The sequence below is a fragment of the Mobula hypostoma genome, chromosome 26 (assembly GCF_963921235.1).
Source record: "Mobula hypostoma chromosome 26, sMobHyp1.1, whole genome shotgun sequence".
Classification (NCBI taxonomy): domain Eukaryota; kingdom Metazoa; phylum Chordata; class Chondrichthyes; order Myliobatiformes; family Myliobatidae; genus Mobula; species Mobula hypostoma.
This window is the reverse complement of record NC_086122.1, coordinates 30,739,171-30,765,349: the sequence shown is the minus strand read 5'-3', so window position 1 is coordinate 30,765,349 and position 26,179 is coordinate 30,739,171. Positions and strand designations below refer to the sequence as shown.

The 26,179-nt window shown below is 42.2% G+C and overlaps 2 protein-coding genes across 2 annotated transcripts; one reads left to right on the top strand and one right to left on the bottom strand.

The window, feature by feature from the left end:
• Positions 1 to 235: 235 nt before the first annotated feature.
• Positions 236 to 19,738, bottom strand: tmem50a (transmembrane protein 50A). Its single transcript, XM_063033666.1, has 7 exons — positions 19,631 to 19,738; positions 14,031 to 14,130; positions 12,283 to 12,395; positions 9,248 to 9,315; positions 8,747 to 8,839; positions 3,173 to 3,233; positions 236 to 2,972 (listed from the first exon to the last, which is right to left on the bottom strand). The coding sequence occupies exons 2-7, from the start codon at positions 14,127 to 14,129 to the stop codon at positions 2,927 to 2,929; spliced, it is 480 nt and encodes a 159-aa protein (XP_062889736.1). The 5' UTR covers position 14,130; positions 19,631 to 19,738; the 3' UTR covers positions 236 to 2,926.
• A 3,145-nt stretch (positions 19,739 to 22,883) lies between these two features.
• On the top strand, positions 22,884 to 24,087 carry snrpc (small nuclear ribonucleoprotein polypeptide C). Its single transcript, XM_063033676.1, has one exon. It carries the CDS (start codon positions 22,964 to 22,966, stop codon positions 23,447 to 23,449), a length of 486 nt encoding a protein of 161 aa, XP_062889746.1. The 5' UTR covers positions 22,884 to 22,963; the 3' UTR covers positions 23,450 to 24,087.
• The last annotated feature ends 2,092 nt before the right edge of the window (positions 24,088 to 26,179 follow it).

The window sequence follows — 26,179 nt, the reverse complement described above, 5'->3', positions numbered from 1 at the left end:
AGGTCATTGCAAGGGGTTCACAAACTTTTCCTTGTAACTGTATGCCATAAAATTTGTTTTTTGCAGCAAGTGTAATACATAAAATTACTATGTACAGTACTGTGCAAAATAGTCTCAGGCACTCTATCTATATATGCTTACAATTTTTGCCTAAGACATATGCACAGTATTGTATATTCTCAAAGTAACTGGGATGACAGAAACTTATTAATTACAAGTATCAAGTCACAGAGCTTTGAAATTTGGCTTTAATTAAACTGATTTTAACAATACTCAGTAACTGTTACATAGCATGTATACATCACAAATTAAATATTACACAAAATAGCAAGTCATTAAAAGACATAATTCAGCTTCATGATAACTTGCCAATAGAAAGATCATTGCATTAAACTTAAGTTTGCATTGCATTTATGTGCAAAACTAAATTATGTACAGAAGAGGAATATACAAAAAAGCAGCATTGCTAATCTTTTGCAGTAATTTTTAAAATGTAAAACTGAAGAGGAGAGCAAAATGAATAATCAACTCTCTACACATTGCGGAATCAGGATCATAGTTAAATGGAGCAATTTTTTTTAAAAAGTGCAGGTGCTGGAAAGAGGAAACAAAAAGGGGCCCTGAGGCTCAAATTTGGTCTCATTTCCGTCGCCACTGATGTTGCCCCACCTGCTAAGTACTTAGAATCTTTCTTCCCATCACAGCTAACAGTGGATAGGACCCGCAAATCTTGCTTAATCCATTTGAAGGATGTCAATACTGCTTATTCAATCTGCAGTGATGTCCTCAATACCTATTTATTATCGATTTATTTGAGATACAGCGTAGAATCAGTCCTTCCGGCCCTTCAAGCCACACACCACCTGGCAATCCCCGACTTAACCCTAGCCTAATTACGGGACAGTTTACAATGATCAATTAACCTACCAAACAGTAGATCTTTGGAATGTGGGAGGAAACCAGAGCACCCAGAGGAAACCCACAGAGTCACGGGGAGAACGTACAACCTCCTTACAATCAGTGGCAAGAATATTAATTTTAGAGAATAGAAGTGTACATGACTGTAATAGAAAACCAAATACATCTCCGTCAAATCAGATAATCATTGTTACTTAACCAAATTTCCTGTTGCTGTTTGCTTTATACTGAATTCATAAATGGATTTCAGCAATTTGAAATGGGGGAGAATGAGATTAGACAAGATCTAAAAGTTAATGAAGATTCTCTACAAAGCATGATATCTTTGAAATATCAAACGTGATGTGATAATCAGCACATCATAGTTGCAACACGAGTTTAAGCTGAAAACTGCAAAAATTTCACTCGTTATTTATGGAATCATGATCAGTGGATAAACTTACAATGGCGACTGATTGCAAATATGTTTCATGGCAAAGCACTAAATCATCATGCAAGGTGCAGTACAAATTAGTTACCTTTTTATATACAGAAGTTTTTTTTTGCATTTGTTTATCGAGATACAGCGCAGAATAAACTCTTCCTGCCTGTCGAGCTACACCAGCCAGCAACCCCCAGTTTTAGTCTAATCACAAGACAATTTACAATGACCAATTGACCTAATAACTAGTCTGTCTTTGGATTGTGGGAGGAAACGAGCATCCGGAGGAAACTTACGAGATCACCGGGAGAACATACAAACTCTTTACAGGCAGTGCTGGGAATTGAACTTGGGTTGCTGGCACTGTAAAGCATTGTGTTAACCACTATGCTACCACACTGCCTGTAATATGTTGGGCAGGAATTTCCTGGAAGTCTCTGATGTTACAAAATGACACATATCATAAAGTTGTTTTCCAGTCCAAAAATTAGGAGGAAAATATTATGTTGTACAACCAAGTTCAGACCTTTGATTTTCTCCAACTTTTGTGAAGAATTGAAACTCTCCCCAATTTGAAACAGTTAGAAATAGACACTACCTGAATTCATGATGTTTTCTTGTGACATCTGATAAATCAAGAAATTCCAGTGCAAGTTGAACAACAGCTTCTTTCATGACATGTATGATTCTCAACTAGGTTGCCACCATGTTATCTCTGCTCATCTCCATTTTACTGAGTCTGGGGCCTGCTCTCCAATCAATATAGTCAAAATTGCAAAGCAGCTCCGTCAGACATTCCCAATTGTCAAGCAGCTTTGTAACATATCCATGGTCACACCTCTACCAACTTCTATGAAACTATTAGGAACAATCCTCCACGAGGGCCACAACCTCGTTGTGGTTTGGAAGCTTGCGTGCCTCAATGACCTGGAGAGCTATGCTGGCGAGAATCAAGGCCTTGTGCCTTGGCTCTTGGTAGGGTCACCCACACCAAACAGGTCAAGGGCGGAGGCCAGACTGAGTGATCCACTGGTCCTCCAGGTTCGGGGGTTCAACGCAGGGTTAACAACCCTGTTTAGTCAAACAAAGCTGTTAGAAAAACGGCAATGAAGAATCCTTTTACATCTGTGCAAATTCCAAGGACAGAGAGAGATGGAGGACCTTCATTGCTTCCTTAAGTTGCAATGGTGTAATGGGCAATAAGAAATTAGGAACAATGACTTCCGAGGAATATATTAAAGACTGCAGCAGAGGGTTGCTATGAAAACCAGTTTGCACTGTGCTGCGCCTCACCATTTAAGCTTTGCCAGGAAATTTGTATCCTTATTAAAAGTTCATGCCCTGCTTCAATCTGCAATAATTCTGAATTCTGTTCCAACTTCACATTTCAATTATATCATTCATTCTGATAGTGCACCTTTAAAAGCAAGCTATATATCTATTACAAAGTCAAATACTAGTGACAAATTTAAGGGTAAATTGTAGCATTATGACATGTAAACTCAGTGATAAAGAAAATTCAAACAAATGTAGGAAGACTGCTACAGGATAATGAGAGTGTTCAAATATACTGCATTTCTTGGACATTTACTGCCACAGATCCTCTGTGCGCCCAAACTTGAAGACCAGACCTCTACAAGCAAATCAAAATCATGAAAGGTTAGTTTCTGTGTAATCATTGAAAAGCCGATAGAATTAATGTGTAGTTTGTGGAAGCCCCAGGAAAGAAGCCCCTGTGGAAGGCGCATGGTGGTGGTGGTGGGGGGGAAGAGGAAGAGAGGAGAGGTCCCCCGCACCCCGCCCCCGGGACTTCCATTCTTCTTTTCTACTTACCCAAAGAAGATAAATGCATTTTGGAAGAAGACAGCTATACCAGGGTAAACATCAGGCTTTTCTAAAGAAAGAAAATTAATTTATTTAATTAACAAAAAATGTAATCAATTGAATGCATTAAAACAGATGAAAATAATACAGAACACCCACTTATACAGCTCTTCAAATGAACAAAAGCATTGTTTATACTCTAGTCAGTAGTACCAGGAGGATGCGGGTTTGACCCATTCAAAGCCAATTCTACACAGCAATTCAGTAGTCTCATTCCATCCATCTTTATCTCTCAAAAGCACTGCAGTTTCTAGTTAAGATTTTTTAAATATTTAGCAAATTCACTTTAGTAAGCCATAACTTTGCAGCAACTGACTATCTATATAACTGCCTGGTATGGTGCGGACAGCCCAGCGCATCTGTAGGTGTGAACTTCCCACTATTCAGGACATTTACACCGACAGATGTATAAAAAGGGCCCGAAGGATCATTGGGGACCCAAATCATCCAAATCACAAACTGCTGCAGCTGCTATCATCCGGGAAATGGTATCGCCGCATAAAAGCCAGGACCAACAGGCTCCTGGACAGTTTCTTCCACCAGGCCATCAGACTGATTAATTCACGCTGATGCAATTGTACTTCTATGCTATATTGGCTGTCCTGTTGTACATACTATTTATTACAAATTACTATAAATTGCATACTCATACGGAGATGTAACGTAAAGATTTTTTAGTCATGTATGTGAAGGATCTAAGAAATAAAGTCAATTCAATTCATGTTAGTATATAAATCTTGTATTTATAACAATAAGTAAATTGGTAATAGTGACACTGTTACTACAGATTGTCATTAAAAATACCTACTAGCCTATGAGATTCCAAACTAGTCCAAGTAGTCAGCTCTTTGCTGTTTTAGCAGTTCAGCAACAAATAGATTTGGTAATGCAACAACATTCCTTTAGAATGAGATGAGAGAAATCACTGAGCACATCTGCACAGAGAATGTCGCAGGAAAGCAGCATGACATCCGGGACGTGCTCTCTTCTCGCTGTTGCTGTCAGGCAGAGGGGGGGGGTACAGGAGCCTTGGGACCAATGTTCCCTCTAATTTTTAGTAGTCAGTGTGCGCAAAAATCTTACGTTGTGCAAATTTGTTTCCTGTGACAAAAGTATGTGAGCACTGAATGCACACATGGGACAGTTAATGTAGATTTTCAGAATATTTGACGTAAAACTGCACAGAACAACAACAAAATAACATACATATTTAAGTCTCACACAAACACAAAAAATGCTGGTGAACGCAGCAGGCCAGACAGCATCTATAAGAAGAGGTACAGTCGACGTTTCGGGCTGAGACCCTTCATCAGGACTAACTGAAAGAAGCGATAGTAAGAGATTTTGAAAGTGGGAGGGGGAGGGGGAGATCCAAAATGATAGGAGAAGACAGGAGGGGGAGGGATGGAGCTAAGAGTTGGAAAGTTGATTGGCAAAAGGGATACGAGGCTGGAGAAGGGAGAGGAGGCCCAGGGAGAAAGAAGGGGGGGTGGTGGAGCCCAGAGGATGGGCAAGGAGTTATAGTGAGAGGGACAGAGGGAGGAAAAAAAAGAGGAAAAAAAGGGGAAAGAAAAAAATCATAATAATGATAATAATAATTAATAAATAAGGGATGGGGTACGAAGGGGAGGAGGGGCATTAACGGAAGTTAGAGAAGTCAATGTTCATGCCATCGGGTTGGAGATATTTAATTTTTATCATATTTAATTCAGTTATTTTTTTTCTGTCTTTGGCATTTACCTATTCTTTGTAAACTATCTCGACTAATAGAACTTCCATCCCATTGATAGCTTTTGATTCTCATTAACATATCCAAATGACATTCACCTAAACGGTTTCTCAGCTTGTTTTTGAGTTGATTCATCAGGCTAAAACCTCGCTCACAGTCTACACTAGACGCAAGAAAGGTTCCCCTAAAGTCCATCAACTGTGCAAGGTCGCAAAACTGTGCATTTTGAAGTACAAATGCCACCATTTGAGCAAAGTTTGAAATCGGTTTGGATTTAATTTTTTCTTGCATGGAAAATCTGAAATCATTAAACTGTCTAACTATTACAATATTTTCAGCTAGAAAATCATGATTTTTAGACATAAGGCATTAACTTGTTCATCGCCAAATGTGAAGTCACAATCTGCAATTGCGGAGAAATCAAAAGCTGACCATTCTTGTACCTCAACGTTGATCTCCTCTGAGTTTGATCGTTTTCGCTCTCGCTCATCTGCACTCAAACGTAACATGCGTAGCACTCCTGTAACGGGTAATGACGGGTTCTGTTGCCTGAGCTTTTGTACACCGTCCAAATGTGATTTACTTGCCAAATGATGCTTCAAAAAGTCAAGTTTCCAAATATCATCCCACTTCTTTCCACTAGCAAATTCTCCAGCAACTTTCGCATCACGACAATACAAACAGATAACCCCAGTTTCCGAATCATACATAAATATTTCTCGTAGCTGAACGTTCATGACCTCATGAGCTTTCAGTGTAGCAGTTTCTACTATTTTGTTAAGCCACTCAACTTTAAACAAATTTGCGGCTCTTTTGCGCTTCACGCCCTTCGCTTCTTTTGAATTCAACATAGTGAATCAATATCTTTTCCAATAAAAACTTAGTAAGCTATTTACAGGATTTGAAACAGATCTTTGTAAACTTTACGATATGAACACTGTCCGCCAAACATGGCTGCCGCCGTGATGCAGCTGTACGAACCGGAACAGGATAGGTGAGGTGACGTGAATTAGTGACGTTGAAAAACCGACTAACTAGTTAACAGAAACAGTTAGTTAAAGCACTAAAGTATAATTATTAACTACTACATTATTTTAGGTAACTAACCTTTTATGCGCACATTAATTTCCTTTGTGCGCTGGTTGAAAAACAGCTTAAAGGGAACTATGCTTGGGACCCACACCACTAGGTTCAGGAACAGTTGTTCTATGTTTCTATTAGGTACATGTAACTTAGAAAAATAGAGGGCGAGGTAGTTCTAAGATAAGGACACGTTCGGCACAGTTTTGTGGGCCGAAGGGCCTGTACTGTGCTCACAAAATAATCTGCAGATGCTGGGGTCAAAGCAGTATTGTGCTGTAGGCTTTCTATGTTCTAAACTAGGGGGGGGATGTCACTGGCAGCCACAAGACTGCAATTACTCAGCAACAACCTGCTCACTGATACTCTGTTTGCATTCTGCAAGGACCACTTAGCTCCAGACCTCTTCACGGTCTTCATTCAAACATGGACCAAATTCCAGATGAAGTAAAAGTTGCTGCCTTTGTCAGGAACAGCATTGACAGAGTAGAACAAAGATCTCTGGCAAAACTGAAGTCAGTCATCACGAAGGGGTTTACGCTCTTATGGGTGGGGTTCATAACTCACACAAAGGAAGATGGCTTTTGTGGTTAGAAGTTAGTCAGTCAGGACCCAGGACATCACTGCAGGAGTTTCTCAGGAAGGTCCTGTAATTGTACTTAAGGAACGAACAATAAATAACATTGGCTCCATCAGAACGTTTTCTAAAACATAAGGAACTCCTGAAGCAATTAAGCTTTAGCAATGTAGGTGATGGCTTTATGAACCACTAGTCACTATAGAAAGCAATAATATGCAGCTTGCTATAAACAACTTAACAACAATCTCTTATTTAATGTCAGCAAGTCCAAGGAGCTGATTTTGACTTGAGGAGGAGGAGGAGGAAATCGGAAGTCCATGAGCCAGTTCTCAGTGGAGATCAGAGGTGCAGAGGGGCTGCAACTTGAAACTCCTCGTTGTTATTACTATTTCAGAGAATCCGTCCTGGGCCCAGCATACAAGTGCACTTACGAAGAAAGCAGAGCAGCGTCTCTAATTCCATAGGAATCTGCAAAGACTTGGTTTGACATCTAAAACTTTGACAAACCTCCATAGATGTGTAGTACAGAGTATATTGACTGGCTGCATCACAGCCAATGTCCTTGAATGGAAAATCCTACAAAAAGTAGTGGACATGGTCCAGCCTACCACAGGTAGAACTCTGCTCACCGCTGAGCACATCTACGCAAAACATTGTTGCAGGAAAGCAGCATCCATCGTCAGAAACATCAACCACACAGGCCATGCTCTCTTCTCACTGCCGCCATCAGGAAGAATGTACAGGAGCCACTGGACTCTCGCCAACAGGTCCAGGAACAGTTATTACCCCTCAGCCATCAGTCTCTTGAACCAAATGGGATAACTTCACTCAACTCCACTTGATCCATCATTGAAATGCTCCCACAACCTTTGGACTCACTTTCAAGGACTCTTCATCTCATGGTTGTTTTTGATATGTTATGATCAGGATTCTGACCAGGAGGTGTGATCTGTTTGAAGTCTAGTCAAGAAAATGATCTTAGCTACCAAACCTCAGAACGCAGGTCACGTGCAATTAAGCTTGGGTTACAACAGTGGCTAAGAGTTATTATTTATTTAGAGATAGAGCATGGAACAGGCCTTTCAGCCCAATGAGCTGCACTGCCCAACAACTGCCTACTTAACCCAAGCCTCGTCACAGCTCAACTTACACAATGACCAACTGATCCACTGGAAGACCAGCCCTGTGTTATACGGATGCCTGGGAGCACGAGATGAAAGCGGGGACATTAACCAAACAACCTGGGAAGTCGTGGCAGCCGACCGCAGGTGAAGACAGTCCTTCGAGGCAGGTGTAAAGAGGAGCAAGCAGAAGAGATGGCGCAGCAGGAAGCAAAGAGAAAGTGCAGACAACTAAGGGAAGCATTGACATCAGCACTTCCACAGCCTGGCACCACATTCACTTGATGAAAATATAGCAAGACGTGCTGCTCCAAAATTGGACCGTTTAGCCATAGCAGCTCTACAATGGACTGACACATAGTGCACACTACATATCCATTGTCCTTTCAGACAGACTGATGTCATCATCAATCACAGGACAATTTACACAATGACCACTTAACCTACTAACTGATACTGTACATCTTTGGACTGTGGGATGAAACCGGAGCACAGGCAGGAAATCCATGCAGGACAAACTCCTTACAGAAGATGCCAGAATTGAATTCTGAACTCCAACATTTCGAGCTGTAGTAGTGTTGTGCTAACTGCTACATTTAATTAAACAGGTCCTTGCACATGCTCAAATTAGTTAACAAACTTGAATTTTGACAATTATTGCAGGAGGTAGAAGAGTGACCATATGGCACAACAGATGTTAAATATCAAAAAAGGTGATGTGTATTCAAGAATAATTCTGTCAACAGCATAAATGTGTTTGAATTGATGGAGGTTCAGTCACTGATAAATTGTTAAGAGAAATCAGTAAACTCAGGTTTGTACAGAAAAGCTTAATCCAAAAAAAACCGTAAACATTTCTTCGCAGTAACACAAATGTGATCAAACTAGATTTCTTTTTAACCTTTATAAAGCATTAACAAAAGAAGCAATTAATCATACACAACTCTTTCAGATGTTGTCTGCATGGGACTAGTTTTCATAAAACAGATCTAGAATTACTTTTGTGAACTTACGTGGGACTACGTAACCTCCAAAAAGAATCCACATTGATGCAATAAGAGATCCAAATGCCAACATGAATCCAATGAACAGCCAGATTCGAGCCCCTGAAAAATCAAATTACTACTCATGAGGGCATGGCAGCATCTTTACAACAAAAACATCTATTTTATTAAAATAATTGGTAGCAACTTCTTTAAAATGTCATCTTTAGAGAAGTTCCAAGTAGTACATAAAGATGGACATTACCTTAATGATTCTCTTAGTAAGATTGATATTACTTAATTGATTATCTATCAGCAAAGTTGTAAGTAATGAACGTTATGTAATATTGAGATGAATTATTTTATCAGCAGCATTTGAATACACTGTTTTGGGGATGTGTATATCGGAAGAAAGGCCTGGCAATCTACTTCCGTATCTTGCCACGAAAACCCTGTGGACAACTACACTATCCATAAGGTCGCCATGGATACAAATAAAAACAGCCTTAGGAAGATAACAGAATGAGATACCTGTCTGGCCCATACAACCTTCACTGTAGCCATCACCCCGAACTTGTCCATTTGAAACAGCATTTATCCTAAAAGGCACAAATTCAAGCTTCAGTGACAAAATCAGAATGGGATTGAAACAAATCTTCTATTTATTGTTGTAAATGAAACAAAAAAAAAATCTGAAACAACTGCAGAAAATTCCAGAAACACATAGCAGGGAGCATCGGTGGGGAGAAAAAACACGGCTTGCTGAATGATTCTAACACCTATTTTTATTTCCTTTAGGCAGATAAGAAAACAGTTCAACATCCACTTTGTGTGAACAAAGCAGATACCTAAAGTTTCTGCAGTCCCAGGAACCGTGCGGTTTGAATAGAAACTACAACAAAAGAAACAGCTAAGAGAAACGGTTTGAGAAATAATTCATAAACTACATGGAGTATTGTGTTCGCTTCATTATAAGGAGGAAGTGGAAGATTTAGACCAGGTGCAGAGGAAAGTCACCAGTATGTTATACTGTTCTACATTCTATGTACATAATGTTCTGAAGAGCTCACTGAGACTTCAGAAAGGTTTAGAGTCCGAGGCAGTTTAGAGGAAAGACTTGAAATTGATCAAGTCACACAAGAAACAAAGACTTGTAGTTTTAGACCAGGGGTTCCCAACCTTCTTTACGTAATTAACTGAGGAGTCTGTGTTGGGAAACCCTGTTTTAGAAGGAAGAGGTGGGCTCACGCTGAATTCAAACACAAGACATCTCCAACGAATTACAAATTTAGAGTTATAAAGCTGCTTCATGTAGTTGGATCAGGAGATGAGCCCGGTTATAACAATAAGTAAAATATTTCAGCATCATTATGACAGTCAAAGTAAACCATGTTCTTTTTACTTTCCATTAAAAAAGTTCACAATCTCATAAAATGACATCAGAAAATTTCTGAAAACTGGAAAAATAAGGAAAGATCGAATAGGTTGAGACTTAATTCCTTGGAATGTAGAAGATTGAGAGGAGATTTGATAGAGGTATACAAAATTATAAGGGGTATCAACAGGGTAAATGCAAGCAGACTTTTTCCACTGAGGTTGGGTGGGACTACAACTAGAGGCCATGGGTTAAGGGTGAAAGATGAAAAGTCTAAGGGGAACACAAGGTGAAACTTCTTCACTCAGAGTCAGTGAGCGTGTGGAACAAGCTGCCAGCACAATGTGAGTTCGATTTCAATGTTTCAGAGGAGTTTGGATAGATACATGGAAGGTAGGAGTTTGGATAGATACATGGAAGGTAGGAGTTTGGAGGGTTATGGTCCAAGTGTAGTGCAGGTCAATGGGAGTAGGCAGTTTAAATCAGGGGTCCCCAAACTTTTTTGCACCGTGGACTCTCTGACGGTGGTGTCTGAAAAGAGGATGCTGTCCAAGTTGCATGCCATTTTGGACAATGTCTCCCATCCACTACATAATGTACTGGGTGGGCACAGGAGTACATTCAGCCAGAGACTCATTCCACCGAGATGCAGCACAGAGCGTCATAGGAAGTCATTCCTGCTTGTGGCCATCAAACTTTACAACTCCTCCCTTGGAGGGTCAGACACCCTGAGCCAATAGGCTGGTCCTGGACTTATTTCCTGGCATAATTTACATATTACTATTTAACTATTTATGGTTTTATTACTATTTAATTATTTATGGTGCAACTGTAACAAAAACCAATTTCCCCTGGGATCAATAAAGTATGACTATGACTATGGACCAGTTTAATATTGACAATACTCTTGCGGACCGGCCTGGGGCGGGGGGTGTCTGTTAATCACGACCAGAATATAGGTGATAAGTCAACTATAAGTCACTTATAAGTGGCTAATACACTCAATTTCGTTTCTAAAAAGGGTTTATCTAATGAATTTAATATTAAACACACAGCGCATATTTTCCTCACATGAATATAGTGATAAGTCAATTATAACAGTGGTTCCCAACCTCTGGGCCGCGAACCGATACATTGCCATGAAGGATGATGCAGCGGTACAGCAGTGGCCGGAATGCACCCAGCACATCTTCAAGAAAAAAGCCGAAATAAACAAGCTAATTAATTAGATGCCCCCTGGCACGTAAATGTCGGCCCAGATCAGAGGCACATTCTTCGAGGCAATGTTTCGGTCCGTGGCCCGGAGGTTAGGGACCACTGAATTATAAGTCACTTATAAGTCAATAGCATCATAACATTTTAAGTAACGTTTGAATATTAAAAACATAGCGCATATTTTTCTTGTATGAACATATAAAATCATTGCAACACATCAATATCGCTGAATCAGTGGGAGCCCTGGGCTTGTTTCCCTGCAACAAGACGGACCCATCAAATGGTGATGGGAGACAGTGATACTCGAAGGGGGTTCCTTATGTCCAGTCTATTCCGCAATTTAGTTTTCGTTGCATTCATTGCAGAAAACTCCGCTTCGATATGGTGTTGGAAATGTAAGCAACGTTTTCAGTGCTTTCATGGCTATCTCAGAATACTCAGCCTTGACTTTGATCCAGAATGCCGGCAGAGATATTATGTCAAACATACTTTTCAGCCCACCGTCATTTGCAAGCTCGAGGAGTTGATCTTTTTCCCGCGCTGACACGGATGATTCACCGGGGACATTCACAAGTGGGTCACGGAACCATTCCTTTGCACGTCTTGGGTCACTGATGGCCTCGCATGCGTAATGACCTTGCGTGCGTTCAAGTTCAACAGCAGGCGTGACAGGGAATGAGGAAAGGTGCAGCTGATTCATATCGCCAAATCATATTGCTTCCTCGCGGCCCGGTAGCACATGCTTTGCGGCCCGGTGGTTGGGGACCACTGGTTTAAATGGCTCGTCATGGAGCAGATGGGCCAGAGGGCTTGTTTCTGTGCTGTACTTTTCTAAGGCTCTATGGTCAATGAGGTTTCAAACAATCTGATTTAGGACAGGAGCGCAGCCCTAACTACAGCAATATTGGAGGCAGTGACATAGTCAAAGGCCAGGAAACAAACACAAATCTCATTGCTAAAATTCATCTCTACCTACATGAGAAATGCGAGGGTTGCTATAACACCGCAGGTGTGGTAGGAGTGGTTGAATCTTTCCATCTCAGGGTACTTCACAGCAGCATCAATAATAATCCACCAGCCTGTGAAAAACTACAAAGGCACCAAAATTGTGTTAGCGAATCCAGAATTAGTTTTAACTTATTCACAGTAATGTCTGACAGTTCAAGGATACAGAACATTTTCCTTTAAACCAATAAAAGGCACTAAAGATAATTCATCCAAAGTCAGTGAGAGCAAGTAGCGTCAAATGAGATGCCTGCCGACCCCGTCTCTCATCCACGACAGCAAGTGCTGAAAGGCAAGGCAGTAAGAACACCCATCCGTCTCAGTCTGAGAGGTTGGGATAATCAGCCTTGGTCCCTGATCACATAATCCAGCTAATTATGTACAGGCTGAGATTAGGTTTGGCTGTTAATATCCCAAATTCAAACCACTCAAACTGTGTTATCATCTTGAATGAAGGAGCAGAAAAGATAGCAAAGTCCATTTTGAGCTGAGTGGGGAGGATGGCGGGGTGGGTGGGTGGAAAGAGATGGGATGCCCGTACATTTTCCTCAGGGTAGAAGGTATCATGGAGTCTATAGTAACTCTCAGAACAATCCCAGTCCACTATTTCCCAGCAACCATTTTTTCTCATTGACACTTTCTATCTACATTAGGGGCAGTTTATAGGAGCTAACAGCCAGCATACTTTTTAAGGTGTGGAAAGATACCAGAGCACGCAGAAGAACTTATGGAGTCACAAGAAGAATATATAAACTCTACATGGAAAGCAACAGAAGTCAGGATTGACCTTGGGTTACAGGAGTTACAAGATAAATCAGAATCAGGTTTATTACCACCAGCATGCGCATGAAATTTGTTAACTTGCAGAAACTTGTGACTGACAAATGCAGCATCAGTGATATCAGAGTGCTTGTTGAAGAGTGAAGATGGGAAAAAGTATACATTTACTTACATGCTGTAAGGGATTCAGCATTAACAGAAATACAGCAGGCATTGATTCAAACAAACAGCAGACTTCAATTCTCAATGTAAATTACAAGTAGGAATCAGTTTGATGGGTGATGGGGTGGAGATACGTCTCTACCAAAGGAGGTGTAAGGTGCTCCTTCCCTCTGCTAGCCTGCAGGTCACCTTTGGCAAGGTGTAACACCTATTTAGCCCCCAAAGTCACATGAAGCCATGGGAGACGGTGGTGGATGGTCATATGAGCAACTGGTGCATATCACAAGCCCAGTTTATGTGACACCAGGCAGACAATCTCCGAAGATTATTGATAATGGCTAAGGCCACCCACCCGTCTTGTAAAGACATCGCCCAGGTGGCAACGGCAATCCACCTCTGTAGAAGAATTTGCCAAAAACAATCATGGTCATGGAAAGACCATGATCACCCCAGTCATATGACATGGCACATAACGAACAAACAAATCAGTTTGAAATTAAAAGGGTACTTTAGTAAGCAAACTATGCTATTACACTGAATAGGTGACTTGCCCACAAGAAATATGACTTGAAAAGTGATACAACTGTGAGATGTTCTTGTTGTATCAGTCAAGACAAGGAGCATCTTAATTAGACTACATAAACCAGGCAACACTGACCAAGTTATTTTGTACCACTGTGACCGAGATCAAGGAAGCTTCCAGACCAGATCAACTTTGTCACACTAAACAGGTCACAGGCGTCAAAACAAGAAGTCAGATTTGCAGGGGATACATACCAACACACCAGCAGCTATGGATGCAATGGCATTTCGTTTTTCACTCCAGTCAATACATTCACATTCTGGACATCTGATGTTATCTAAAAATCCTGACATCCTGCAAGATCAAAAGTGCAATACTTAGACTTTAACTTAAATGCAAAGTTTAAGCAAGGATTTAATAACATTGGAGGTAATTCAGAATAAATTCACAAGGCTACATCCAAATACTTTAGTTTTAGAAGAATGAGGAGTGATTGCCACTGTTGGTGAGGTGGCTAGCGTGGCGCTATTACAGTTTGGTGGTATTCTCAAGTTCAATTCCAGCACAGTTCTGCAAGAAGTCTCTGACCATCCCCCCCCCCCCTTAGAATGTGTAGGGTTTTTCCCCAAGTGCTCTGGTTTCCTCCCCACAGTCTAAAGACGCACTGGGTAGGTTAATTGGTAGTTATAAATTGTCTCGTGAATAGGTTAGGGTTAACCGGATTTGCTGGGGATTGCTGGGGTGGGGCGTCTCAATAGGGCTGGAAGGACCTACTCCACAGTGTATCACCGGTTCATTGGTGAGACAGGAGAGCTTGATCCCTCAGTTGTTGTGCAGACAAGCCCCCCGTGCCTCGTGGTTGCCGGTGGAGGTGAGGCCAAGCCTGCTGTGTGCCGCTGGACCCCGTACTGGGTTGGGGGCTTGCCCCTCCTGTTGGTACTGCCCTCTAGTGTTCACTCCTGAGAAGACAAGCTTCAGTCTGCAGGCCATGACGCTCAGGGAATTGGGATATGTTATTACTGTTTGATTTTTTTTTGTAACTGTGCTTTACACATTGGCACCAGAAGAGTGCTGTTGTTTGGCTGAATTCCTGTGTATGGTTGAATGACAATTAAACTTAAACCTGTTGGTAGGTATCAGATAGGAAAATAGAGGGTGAGATTCAATCAGTCATGAACTTATTCCTCGTCATATTTTTACCCATTTATTTATCTCATCTTTTTACATACTCTGGATTCTTTCCACATGACTTTCTACCACTTTTGGTGCTCAGCTACAACTGCAATCTTATTTTGTGTTCTTAAGAGCTGGAATTTAAAATAAAAACAAAAAAATGGAATATCCAGCATATCAGGCAATAGCCAAGGAGGGAGAAAGTTAATATTTACAGTCTGCAACAGGGAAAGTTGAGAGCGAAGCAGCTTTAAGCTACAATGAAGGCAGGCAAGAAAGATTCAAAGGTTTATTTTAATATCAGAGAATGTATGCAGTATACAATTTAAGTGCATTAGTGTTTACAATGATTAAACAAAGTGTTGCTCCACAGTTTGAGGGTAGAATCCTAATTATGTTATATTTTTAAAGAACACGTACAGTACTCGATGGAAGTCAATAGCTTTTCCACTTTAAAATACTCACAATTCTCAGTTAACCAAATAATCCACAGAACACTCAGAATGCTCATTTATTTAGTAATGAGCATTCCCTTTACCCTTTTGTGCATCGCATGAAAGATCCTGAATAAATTAATCACAGGCTGTTCTTACCACAAAAAGCCATTCAGTTTGTTGACATCCTTACCAGCTCTATTTGTAAAGAATGAATGAGAACAGAAAAGCCGTTTCCACTGATAGGTGAGACTAGAACTAGTGGGCATAGCCCCAAGATTTGGGGAGTAGATTTAGGACCGAGATGAGGAGGAACTGCTGTTCCCAAGGAGTGGTGAACCTGTGGAAATCTCTGCCCAATGATGCACTGGAGGCTACCCCAGAAAATATATTTAAGATAAGGTGGGATGGATTTTTTGCATAGTAGGGGAATTAAGGGTTATGGGGAAAAAGGCAGGTAGGTGGAGATGACTCCTGGCAGGATGAGCCATGATCTTACTGAATGGCAGAACAGACTTGATGGGTCAGATGGCCTACTCCTGCTCCTATTCCTTATGTTCTTATGATAATTCTCAAGCAGCTCGACACCATCTAGGACAAACCTACCCACTTGACTGAAACTTTACCCACTAGTTTAAATATTCATTTTCTCCACTAATGTACACAGGCACAACAGCATGTAGTAACAGTGCGATCATTCGAGTTGAATATATTTTCCCAAGGGATGGTCTGTTAGTGGGTCTTCGGGTGGCTGAGGAGGCCAATGCAGGATCTACATGTTCTGGTGCAGGGTGGGCAGGAATAAGTGGGGGCTGCGGTTCATGGTGGGGTCTTTTGGTTGTTCAGTCTCTCCTTTCGCAGCTGCCACTTGTCCTCTGCAGCACAACGGAGACCGTTCTCACATACTACAGCTCCCTCTTGAACAGAATTCCTCCAGGTGTATCTACTGGGTGCAATGTCTTCCCTGTTTTTAGATGTGATATTGAATTTCTTCAGGCTGATTTTGATGTTGCCTTTGAAGTATTTCCTTTGCCCACCGGGGGCTTGCTGAGCTTCCTTCAAGTGGGAGTACGGGATCTGTTTGGGGAGGTGCGAGTTAGACATCCGGACAATGTGACCTATCCGTCGGAGTTGGTGTAGCCTATCACGGTGGAGATGCTGTTCATGTTGGCCTCCTCCAGTACGCTGGTGTTAGTCCTTCCAGCTGAGCCACAAAATCTTTCATCAGGATCTTTGGTGGATTTGTTCCAGAGATTTCAGGTGTCTCCTGAAGGTGATTCAGCTCCATACAGTAATGTAGGAAGGACAACTGCTCGACAGAGTTTGGATCTGTGGGTTGTGCTCTTCAAAGACTCTTTCTCAATCTTGCATAGGGTTCACTAGCACCACTCAAGCGACAGCCTGCAGTTTCACACCCAGGATACATGTTAGCACCTCTCAAACCTTTGACCTCCTTGGAAACTCCCGAAAGGCAGATTCCCTTGTAATTCACACATAATAATGATTTAGAAATATATTACACCACTGCATTTAAAGACAAATAGGGCCAGACTCTAAATGCTGGGTTTGCCAGCCACATTCTGATCCTGAAAAACAAAATCCTTTTTAGAAACTCCACTTCTCATCTTCCCTTTATAGTCCAGCAAATTCTTTCTGCTTCCGTTATAATACCACAATTGAATTTGCATTCCCCACTTTAACCATGTGAATTTTTTTTTGCCAATTGTTTTCATTCTCTGTCCATTTGTTCTTTGAGCCCTAGGCTGAACAGAATAATTATTTCTGCCTTCTCAATCTTTATCCTTTATGATTTTATTACTTTTATCCCAGCTTCTCCCATTTATGTACAAAGCCAAAGTTTGCCTTCCCTGGAGATAGGTTTCAAAATCATTACTGCACTTTTCATAAGCCTTCCCACCTCTCTTCAAATGTACCAATCACAACCAGGGTTTAATATCACCGGCATATTAATATCACAGCAGTACTTTATAATTTCCTGTCAGTCACCTTATGTATAGATCTGTGCCTAGCACCACTTTATTGACGTACATTGTACACAAGCTATCTTTATGTATTTACATGTGTTTTTTTATTATTATTGTATTTTTTATCTTTTGTGTTTGTTTGGTGCTGTATCGGATCTGGAGTGACAATTGTTTCATTCTCCTTTACACGTGTACAGGAAATGACATCAAACAATCTTGAATCTTGAAGAACTTCACAAAATGTCTTCAAATTTGTTGTTTTCCAGCAGCAGTACATTGCAACACATAATAATAAGTGTAATTTAGAGTATATATATATATTTTTTTTTAAAAGTTAAAGGTTGTTCAGGCTTATTCCCTGCCTCATTTCCTTTCTTACTTCTCTGAACACATTGGAATTGACCTGCTTCTCACTTGCATCAATCTTTCAGTTGCTCTTCCCCCACTCCCACTATTTTGATCTTTATTATTTTTGCAACTACGGAGTTCCCTTTGTTTCTCCCTCATGGCAAAGTACCTAGATTTGCAGATATAACACCTCCCAATGTAAATGGTGTGCTGTTGTTCAATTAGGGCTTTAATTCCAGTTTATTCACATTAGCTCTGTTCTTACCAGCTCTTCTCCAATTGAATATGTTTATTTTGGTGTTACTCAAGCCCCTGATCACTGGTCATAACAAGTACTGCACGGTCCATAACTGATAAAAGTGAAGCAATTTGCCTTTAAATAGACTCATATCCAACTCAGGCAAGGTCAAGTTCCTCTCGGGCTGGAAACAAGCTGATCGAGGCTTTTAACACGCTGAGGAACTCCTCTCACTCTTCAACCCTGAATTTACTGCAATCTCAGTTGAAGTTAACAAGTAAAGAGCCCTTGGTATTACAGGAAAGATACTAGCACAGATACTAGTACTAGCAGCCACACCGCTTTGACAGGCAGTTAAACCAGGCGAGGGTCACTGGCGGCCTCATAGCCCAGTGAGATAGGGACATTCCTGTCCTAGCATGTGAAGTCAGCTCTGCAGGACCGGGCAGATGAGATCTACAGTGAGATCCAATAGCTAGGAAGGCAGCACTGCAACACTCCATGGAGAGGGAAGGGCACGACAAAGCATACAAGATATCATGGTCATGCACTGAAACCAAAGACAACCCCAGTTTGTATCACTGGTCCCGGACTTCTGAGGTGAAGAGTGTGGAACTGCCCTACTTTTTCCATTTTAAAAACTCTACCGCACTGGTTTCCCACCATCGTTGGACTCGATGAACAGCCACCATCCATCCAAGCTTATGCATATCTTTGCAATGTGGCACAAGTTTTCTCCTCAATATCCTATTCAGGTCCGCAAGTGAGAAAATAAACCATCTATTCCAACCATTTGCCTTTTGCCCATTAACTAATTGTAAATTTATTACCCCAGTATTGTAGACTTTAGTTTTATTTAATACCCTCATATGATACCTTTTGAAAGTCAAAATACACGAGATCCCTGAGAATTGTCCCAATGCCAATCCTCTTCTACTTTCTCTGAGCACATAGTTATTTAGAATATCTTATTTTGATTCTTATTGGCATGTGACATAGGGAGCAATCCTAATACTATCATTCTGAGTTCCATCTCCTTAAAATCTGTCTGGAAAACCTCCTTTTCTTTTCTATTTACATTGTTGGTTCCAATATGGGGGTACATTCAACCTTCCTGAATTTCCTACAGTAACTTCAGTAAAATCCTTAGTTCTAAAATCACAGAAGCATCATACTATACCACCACCACATCTGCAAACACCAGGTTGCTTTCCCACCCAAGAACATTCTTACTCACTTGACCTTTCACCTCCTTCCCTGTATCATTAAGCCAACCATGGTCGAGGTCCTGTCTGCATTCCTTCATCAGAACTTTAATGAATACCAGCTACAAAGATTTAAGACTAGAAAATGTGTATGCATACGCCAAACGATGACGTTCAATTTGCACTCCTGGGTATCTGCCAGTCCATTTTCCACGGCTACAAGCCCATTCTGCCACGAAGCGGGATAATTTCCCCCACCGCGAGCAGAGTGCCCGTCGTCATTCCAAACTGGTGTGCGGTTACCACAGACCTCTACCAATCCAACACCGGCCGGGGCAATAAAACCCCAATTTTAGAACCGCATCCATGGCCGTATTGTGTGCGCCACGTTGATAGTAGGAAAAGAACAAAACCGTCAACGCTAACTTTCGGCTTGCCAAAACAAAAAAACCCCTCACAATCCGTACTTACTTCACAACCCACAAATCCGGACAAACAATAGACAGCTGCCCCGTCCGAGCAAGGGAGTGATGCGCATGCCCGCTAGGAGCTGGCCGTCACGTGATCGGTGGCGTCACCCCCATGACGCAATCCTCCCGTCTCCAGTGCATAACAAGCGGAGGGAGGGAGGGAGTGGTGCGCATGCGCACCAGTGAAAGTTTAGGGACAGCTCCACCTTTCCTTTAGATATATATAAAAAAGGAGGGGCGGGGAACCACTGTCTTGCTAAACAAGTTGGTCTGCCAGCGCATCGAGATTTCCGTGGAAGAATGCTGCCGCCTGATACATTTCAGAATGGGGAGGGACATAGAGGCAATGAAACATGGGGTTGTCTCCACAAGAGCTCGGTGGGTAAGGTCCAGACTGTGGGGTTCGTCTCCTGCTGGAGAGCGAGGGGCCGGGTTGGGGGAGGAAGCCCCTCAATTATATCTGGAACAGTATACCACCCCAGAGTGGCAGCAGTGCCATGGATGTGCATTGACTATGAATGCAAATAATGAAAACGGTTTATTCTTGTAAACATATTCCATTATCAATACAGTACTTATAAAAGTTTATATTGTTAAATGTGGGGAGCAACAGTCCGAGTGCAAGGTTTCGAGAGCAATGCACACAAGTTCTGGAGGAACTCAGCAGGTCGGGCAGCATCTATGGAGAGGAATAAAGAGCCGACCATGGGGTTCACAGGACGCCTCTGTTAACGGTAGGGGTCCACGGCATAAAAATGGTTGGGAACCCCTATAGCCAACGGACGTTTCAGACCGCCGCCCTTCATCAGGACGGTTTCGATCCGTGACGTTTGCAATTCCTTCCTTCCCTCCCACGCAGTTGCTGCTGAACCCGCTGAGCCCCCCCAGTAAAACAGATACAAGAGACTGCTGATACTGGAGTCTGCAAACACACGCAACATCAGTGGAGGGAAATGGATGGTTGCTATTACAACGGCTTGAACACGGTTTCAGGTTTCAGTTCTCTTGTATCTCGCCAGCGGATTACTCCCTGTTGCTGCAACAAAGAAATGTGCAGAATCAAATTTAATATCATCAGCATATGTCGTGACATTTGCTAACTTTACGGCAGTAGTACAATGCAATACATGATAAATATGGAGAAAAAAGACTGAGTTACATTAAGTATACATATGTCTATTAAGTAGTAAGTTAAATTAAGTAATGCAAAATAATAAAAGTAGTGAGATAATGTTCATGAGTTCAATATCCATTTAGGAATCGGATGGCAGAGGGGAAGAAGCTGTTTCTGAATCGCTGAGTGTGTGCCTTCAGGGTTCTGTACCTTCTTCCTGACGGTAACAGCGTGAAGAGAGCATGTCCTGGGTGGTGAGGGTCGTTAATAATGGCCCCCGCCTTCCTGAGGCACCGCTCCTTGAAGACGTCTTGGATACTACGGAGGCGAGTACCCACGACAGAGCCGACTAATTTTACAAGTTTTCTGCAACTTTTTGGTGACTTTTGAAACAGTAATGTCATCATCCGGTATAGATAGAAAGATACTTTATTGATCCCAAAGGAAATTACAGTATCACAGTGGCTTTACAGGTGCACAGATATACAAATATTAGAAGTAAGAAAGTATTAAAAAAAGTTGCCTCAAACAGTCTAACGGGGGGGGGGGGGTCATCACTTGCCCTGGCCGAGGGTTGGAATGACCTTATACAGTGCTCTTTGGAGCAGCGCAGTTGTCTTTAGTCTATTACAAAAAGCACTCCTCTGTTCAGCCAAGGTGGCATGCAGAGGGTGAGAAACATTGTCCAGAATTGTCAGGATTTTCCGTAGGATCCTTTGTTCTACCACATCCTCCAGTGCGTCCAGTTTGACTCCTATAACAGAACCAACCTTTCTAATTAGTTTGTTGGCATCACCCTTGTTGATGCCATGGCCCCAGCACATCGCTGCATAAAAGATTGTACTGGCGACAACAGGCGAGTAGGACACGCGAAGGAGAGGCCTGCACACTTCAAAGGACCTCGGTCTCCTCAGGAAGTAGAGGTGACTCTGGCCCTTCTTGTACACAGACTCTGTGTTGGTGGTCCACTCAGGTGCACCCCCAGGTCCTCACCACCAATAGTAATAGGGGCAAGTGCTTCGTCTTCCTAAAGTCCATCATCATCTCCGTTGTCTCACTGATGTTCAGCTGCAGATGATTCAGCTTGCACCATTTGACAAAGTCCTGCACTAGGGCCTCATCCTCCCGCCCTCCCTGTATACATCCAACTATTGCTGAGTCGTCAGAGAATTTCTGCAGATGACATGACTCAGTATTGGATCTAAAGTCCGAGGTAAACAGGAAGGGAGCCAATACAGTCCCCTGGGGGGTCCCAGTGCTGCTTATAACCATGTCTGACACACAGCTCTGAAGCCGTGAGTATGGGGGGGGGGGTGCAGCTACTGCAAGGATCGAAATAAGCTGCAGAGAACTGTAAACGTAGTCATCTCCATTCGTAGTACATTTTCAAGGAGCAATGCCTCAAAAGGGCGGCGTCCATCATTAAGGACCCTGATTGCCACCATCGGGAAGGAAGTATACAGGCACAGAGTCAACGATTCGGGAACAGCTTCTTCCCCTTTTGCCATCAGATTTCTGAATGGACATTGAACCCATGAACACTACCTCACTATTTTTTATTTCTAGTTTTGCACTACTCTTTAAACTAATATATATTATATAATATGCAAAACACGAATTCTAGTAAATATATCTGTACACTTCCTGTAATTCTTGTTTTTTTTATTATTAGAAAACATTGTGCTGCTATTGTAAAGACAATAAATTGCACGACACGCCGGTGAAATGAAACCTGATTCTGAATTGCTGACACAACAATTCAGGCAAAGAAAACAGTTCACATATTGCATTAAAGACACTCAGTTAAAACCTGTAGCGTTAACTTTATATATCCCTGCAGGGATCACTGCGTCTGTATTTCACATTTCCAGGATTTTCCCCATCGATTTAATTCTAAATTGTGGCAAAACCACATGGCTTGAGGCTGGAGCAAGCTACTGCGCATGCCTGGCGGCGGGTAGTCACGTGTGCTGCGAGGCGGTCTGGCGGCTGGTAGTCACGTGTGCTGAGAGGCGGTCTGGCGGCTGGTAGTCACGTGTGCTGAGAGGCGGTCTGGCGGCTGGTAGTCACGTGTGCTGAGAGGCGGTCTGGCGGCTGGTAGTCACGTGTGCTGAGAGGCGGTCTGGCGGCTGGTAGTCACGTGTGCTACGAGGCGGTCTGGCTCCGGGTAGTCACGTGTGCCGTGACGCAGCCGCGCTCTCGGACTCGGACGGAGACAAGATGCCGAAGTATTACTGCGATTACTGTGACACCTACCTCACTCACGACTCCCCGTCCGTCCGCAAGACGCACTGTGAGGGGCGCAAGCACAAGGAGAACGTCAAAGACTACTATCAGAAATGGATGGAGGAGCAGGCCCAAAGCCTCATCGACAAGACCACGGCCGCCTTCCGCCAGGGCAAAATCCCGCCCACGGCCCCCTTCCCGGCGCCGGCCGGGCCGCCCCCGGCTGGGGCCGCCATCCCACCTCCGCCTGGGAACGTCGGGGTGCCGCCGCCGCGGCCCGCCATCCTGCCCGGACCCCCAATGGGAGGGCCGCCCATGATGCCGATGATGGGCCCTGCGCCTCCTGGTATGATGCTGGTGGGCCCGGGGATGAGACCGCCCATCAGCGGCCCGGTGCCCATGATGCCCGGCCCGATGATGGGGCCTCACCGGCCGATGGTGGTGCCTTCACGACCTGGATTAGTACGCTCGACCAGATAAGCAACGCCTGGACCAGGGACATTAGCCAGGGCGAAGTTTCACGCAACCTGAACCGAGACAATCGGACGGCAGCGCCACCGTTTCAAAATCAGTTCGTTGACTCTTTTGTTACAGAGTCGAAGCATGTCGCCATCTTCATTAAACAACCGAACTGTGAGCGGATTTCCCACTTGCAAGTTTGAATTAACGTGTACTGTCCAGTTCAGGGATTTACTGACGGACTGGAGGAAAGGGCCGGGTTGTGTGTTACTTTTTTAAGAAGTTGTACAATTGCTATTTCCCCCAGTGTATTTTTGAGATTCTAATTGTCCATTCATTCGGTGCCACATTATTTTGGCCTGAAAATTTTAAAAAATGTATGGTTGAAAATCCTTGTTCTGTTCAGGGTTTAAAACTTATACAGAGTTGAAGACCCCCAAATCCACAGGAGGTGATTGACCCAACTGTATAAGGCAATTAGTCAAAATATTGACGTTTTAAATTTGCCTTTTAAGCAGATGAATCAACTGACTGGAAAGCGTTGCTTGAAGTACACTGTTGTTAAAAGACACGAATTGGTTATACTTTGTTTTGAAATCTTGTAACATTGGATATATAATTTTTTAGTTTGTAATAAACATTCTTTGGTTGACCTAATTTTCTTTAACTGCTTGATATTTTGGCAGAAACTTGACTGGAACCATTAACCAATCGAAACAGCTTTGAATGAAGTGACAGTGGGGATGGTAATCTCTGCTTTGGCAGTTGAACCCACAATCTTCCAGCACCGCATGATAAGTTGTTTAAAACAGTACCAATTCACATCTGATTGTCTATGTATGAGATTCCCTCTTTGTGAAGTGTATTTGAATTTCTAGCACTTGTATTTAACTGAAAGAGTAGTTTGTTCTGCTAAAAATTCAACCATGCCATCAAAATTAAGGCATCTAGAGGAATGTTTCCAGCTAATATTTATTGTGGAACATTCTAATTAGTGTACCATGCTGTTTCCAATGAAATATGTTCATGCTTGACTCAATCATAGCATCCACTTAAATCTACATCATCACAGTTCAAATCCAACTTCTGTTGAACTGTTGAATGAAATCTAGCCTGATAATGACATTGTGTTTGTTTGATGTAATGGAGATGGGAAGATTGTTATTCTTTGTCACTGACGTTCATATTTGAAGTTCGATAGAAAATCTTAACTTTGGTTAGATTTAAAATGGAAAAAAACAACATTGCCATGAAACTCTTTGCTCTGCCATTCTTGCTGAAGCAATGTTGTATTTGAACAGGGGTTTCCCCCAAACTTTTATGCCACAGACCCCAAGTTGGGAAACCCTGTATTAGAAAAATATGGGCTCATTCCTTTGGAAACCAGGATTTGGTTGGCAAGCAACATGCATTTCCAGCAGCTGCAAACTTTCTCTTGTTTGTGATTTGGTTGGCAAGAATTTGTTTTTGAGCTTTCATGAAGAGCGCAGTGGTTAGTGCAGCGTGATTACTGCTCGGGGCATTGATGTTCAATCCCGGCAAAGGAGTATGTGCTTCCTTCCCATGGATCGTATGGGTTTTCTCTGGGGTGCTCCAGTCTCCTCCCACAGTCCAAAGATGTACCTATCAGTAGATTAATTGGTCATTGCTGCCCTGTGATTAGGTTAGGGTTAAATTGGAGGCCATTGGGAGTTGCTGAGTGACATGGCTTGAAGGGCCAGAAGGACCTATTCCTGTATCTAATTAAATAAGTAGCAGTACCTTATCAAGACCACTTCTGAACCCTTTCTATAGTTAGTGAAATAGGATAACATTCTGAACAAAGATAAACTGTACCGTATTGAATTTACTTGTTAGCATTACATGCTTCACTTCATATTTAAGGCTTCTCATGAAATCTGTAGTCTTTTTCCCCCAATAATGAAATTTATTAATATTAAAAGTCAACTTTCCTAATGTATGTCACTAGATTGCATTTTCTTGTGGCTACTCCTGTGAGATAGTTAGCAAGGTACCAACATGGCTTGGGAAGAATATTGTTCACTTTGCCTCTTGAGCACAATTCATTTCAACTGTTGGACCCCCAGACCATGCCAAGAATGAATCAAAGCCTATCCCTGGTGTTTGCACTGTGACTTGGTGCTCTTGACAGTTAAATGTATTCCCATTTAATCAGGTATTTGATGATTAACCAGTAGTTTTGGGTGTAGTGCTAGAGATGATGAACCAGAAGGCAAAGAGGTTGTTGAGTAGGTATATAAACATATGTAGAAAAAGGTACTGTAATTAAAAAACACGTTTTAATTTTGCTGTTCTTGATGCCTTGACTACTAGGATTGTAATAACAAAGGGGACACTAATAGGCAAAAGAAGATAAATATTTTTATGATGGCAAAAAACATCCCTTCTGACACTTTTTGCAAATAACGGAATTAACATTACCGGAGGTTGCTCAGTACATTTTCTCCTCTAGAATGCTGTGGGTGATGGGCACTTTTCCTTTGCCCAAATGTTGGACTATTTGTCCATGTGGAGTCCTGCTGGGTCTTGTGCGTTGCTGTCTACACAGGTATTTCCACCGTTGGTTAGCAAATGCAAAAGGGATTCTACGTACAATTATTTTCGGAAATTTCTAACATTGCTTTTGCATATTTTTAACAGTAGATTGGGCTGTAGCAATTGGAACTCACATGATGAAGGTACAAACAGCTTATGAGGGTAGCGTGAGCATGAAGCCTCACTATTAAGGGG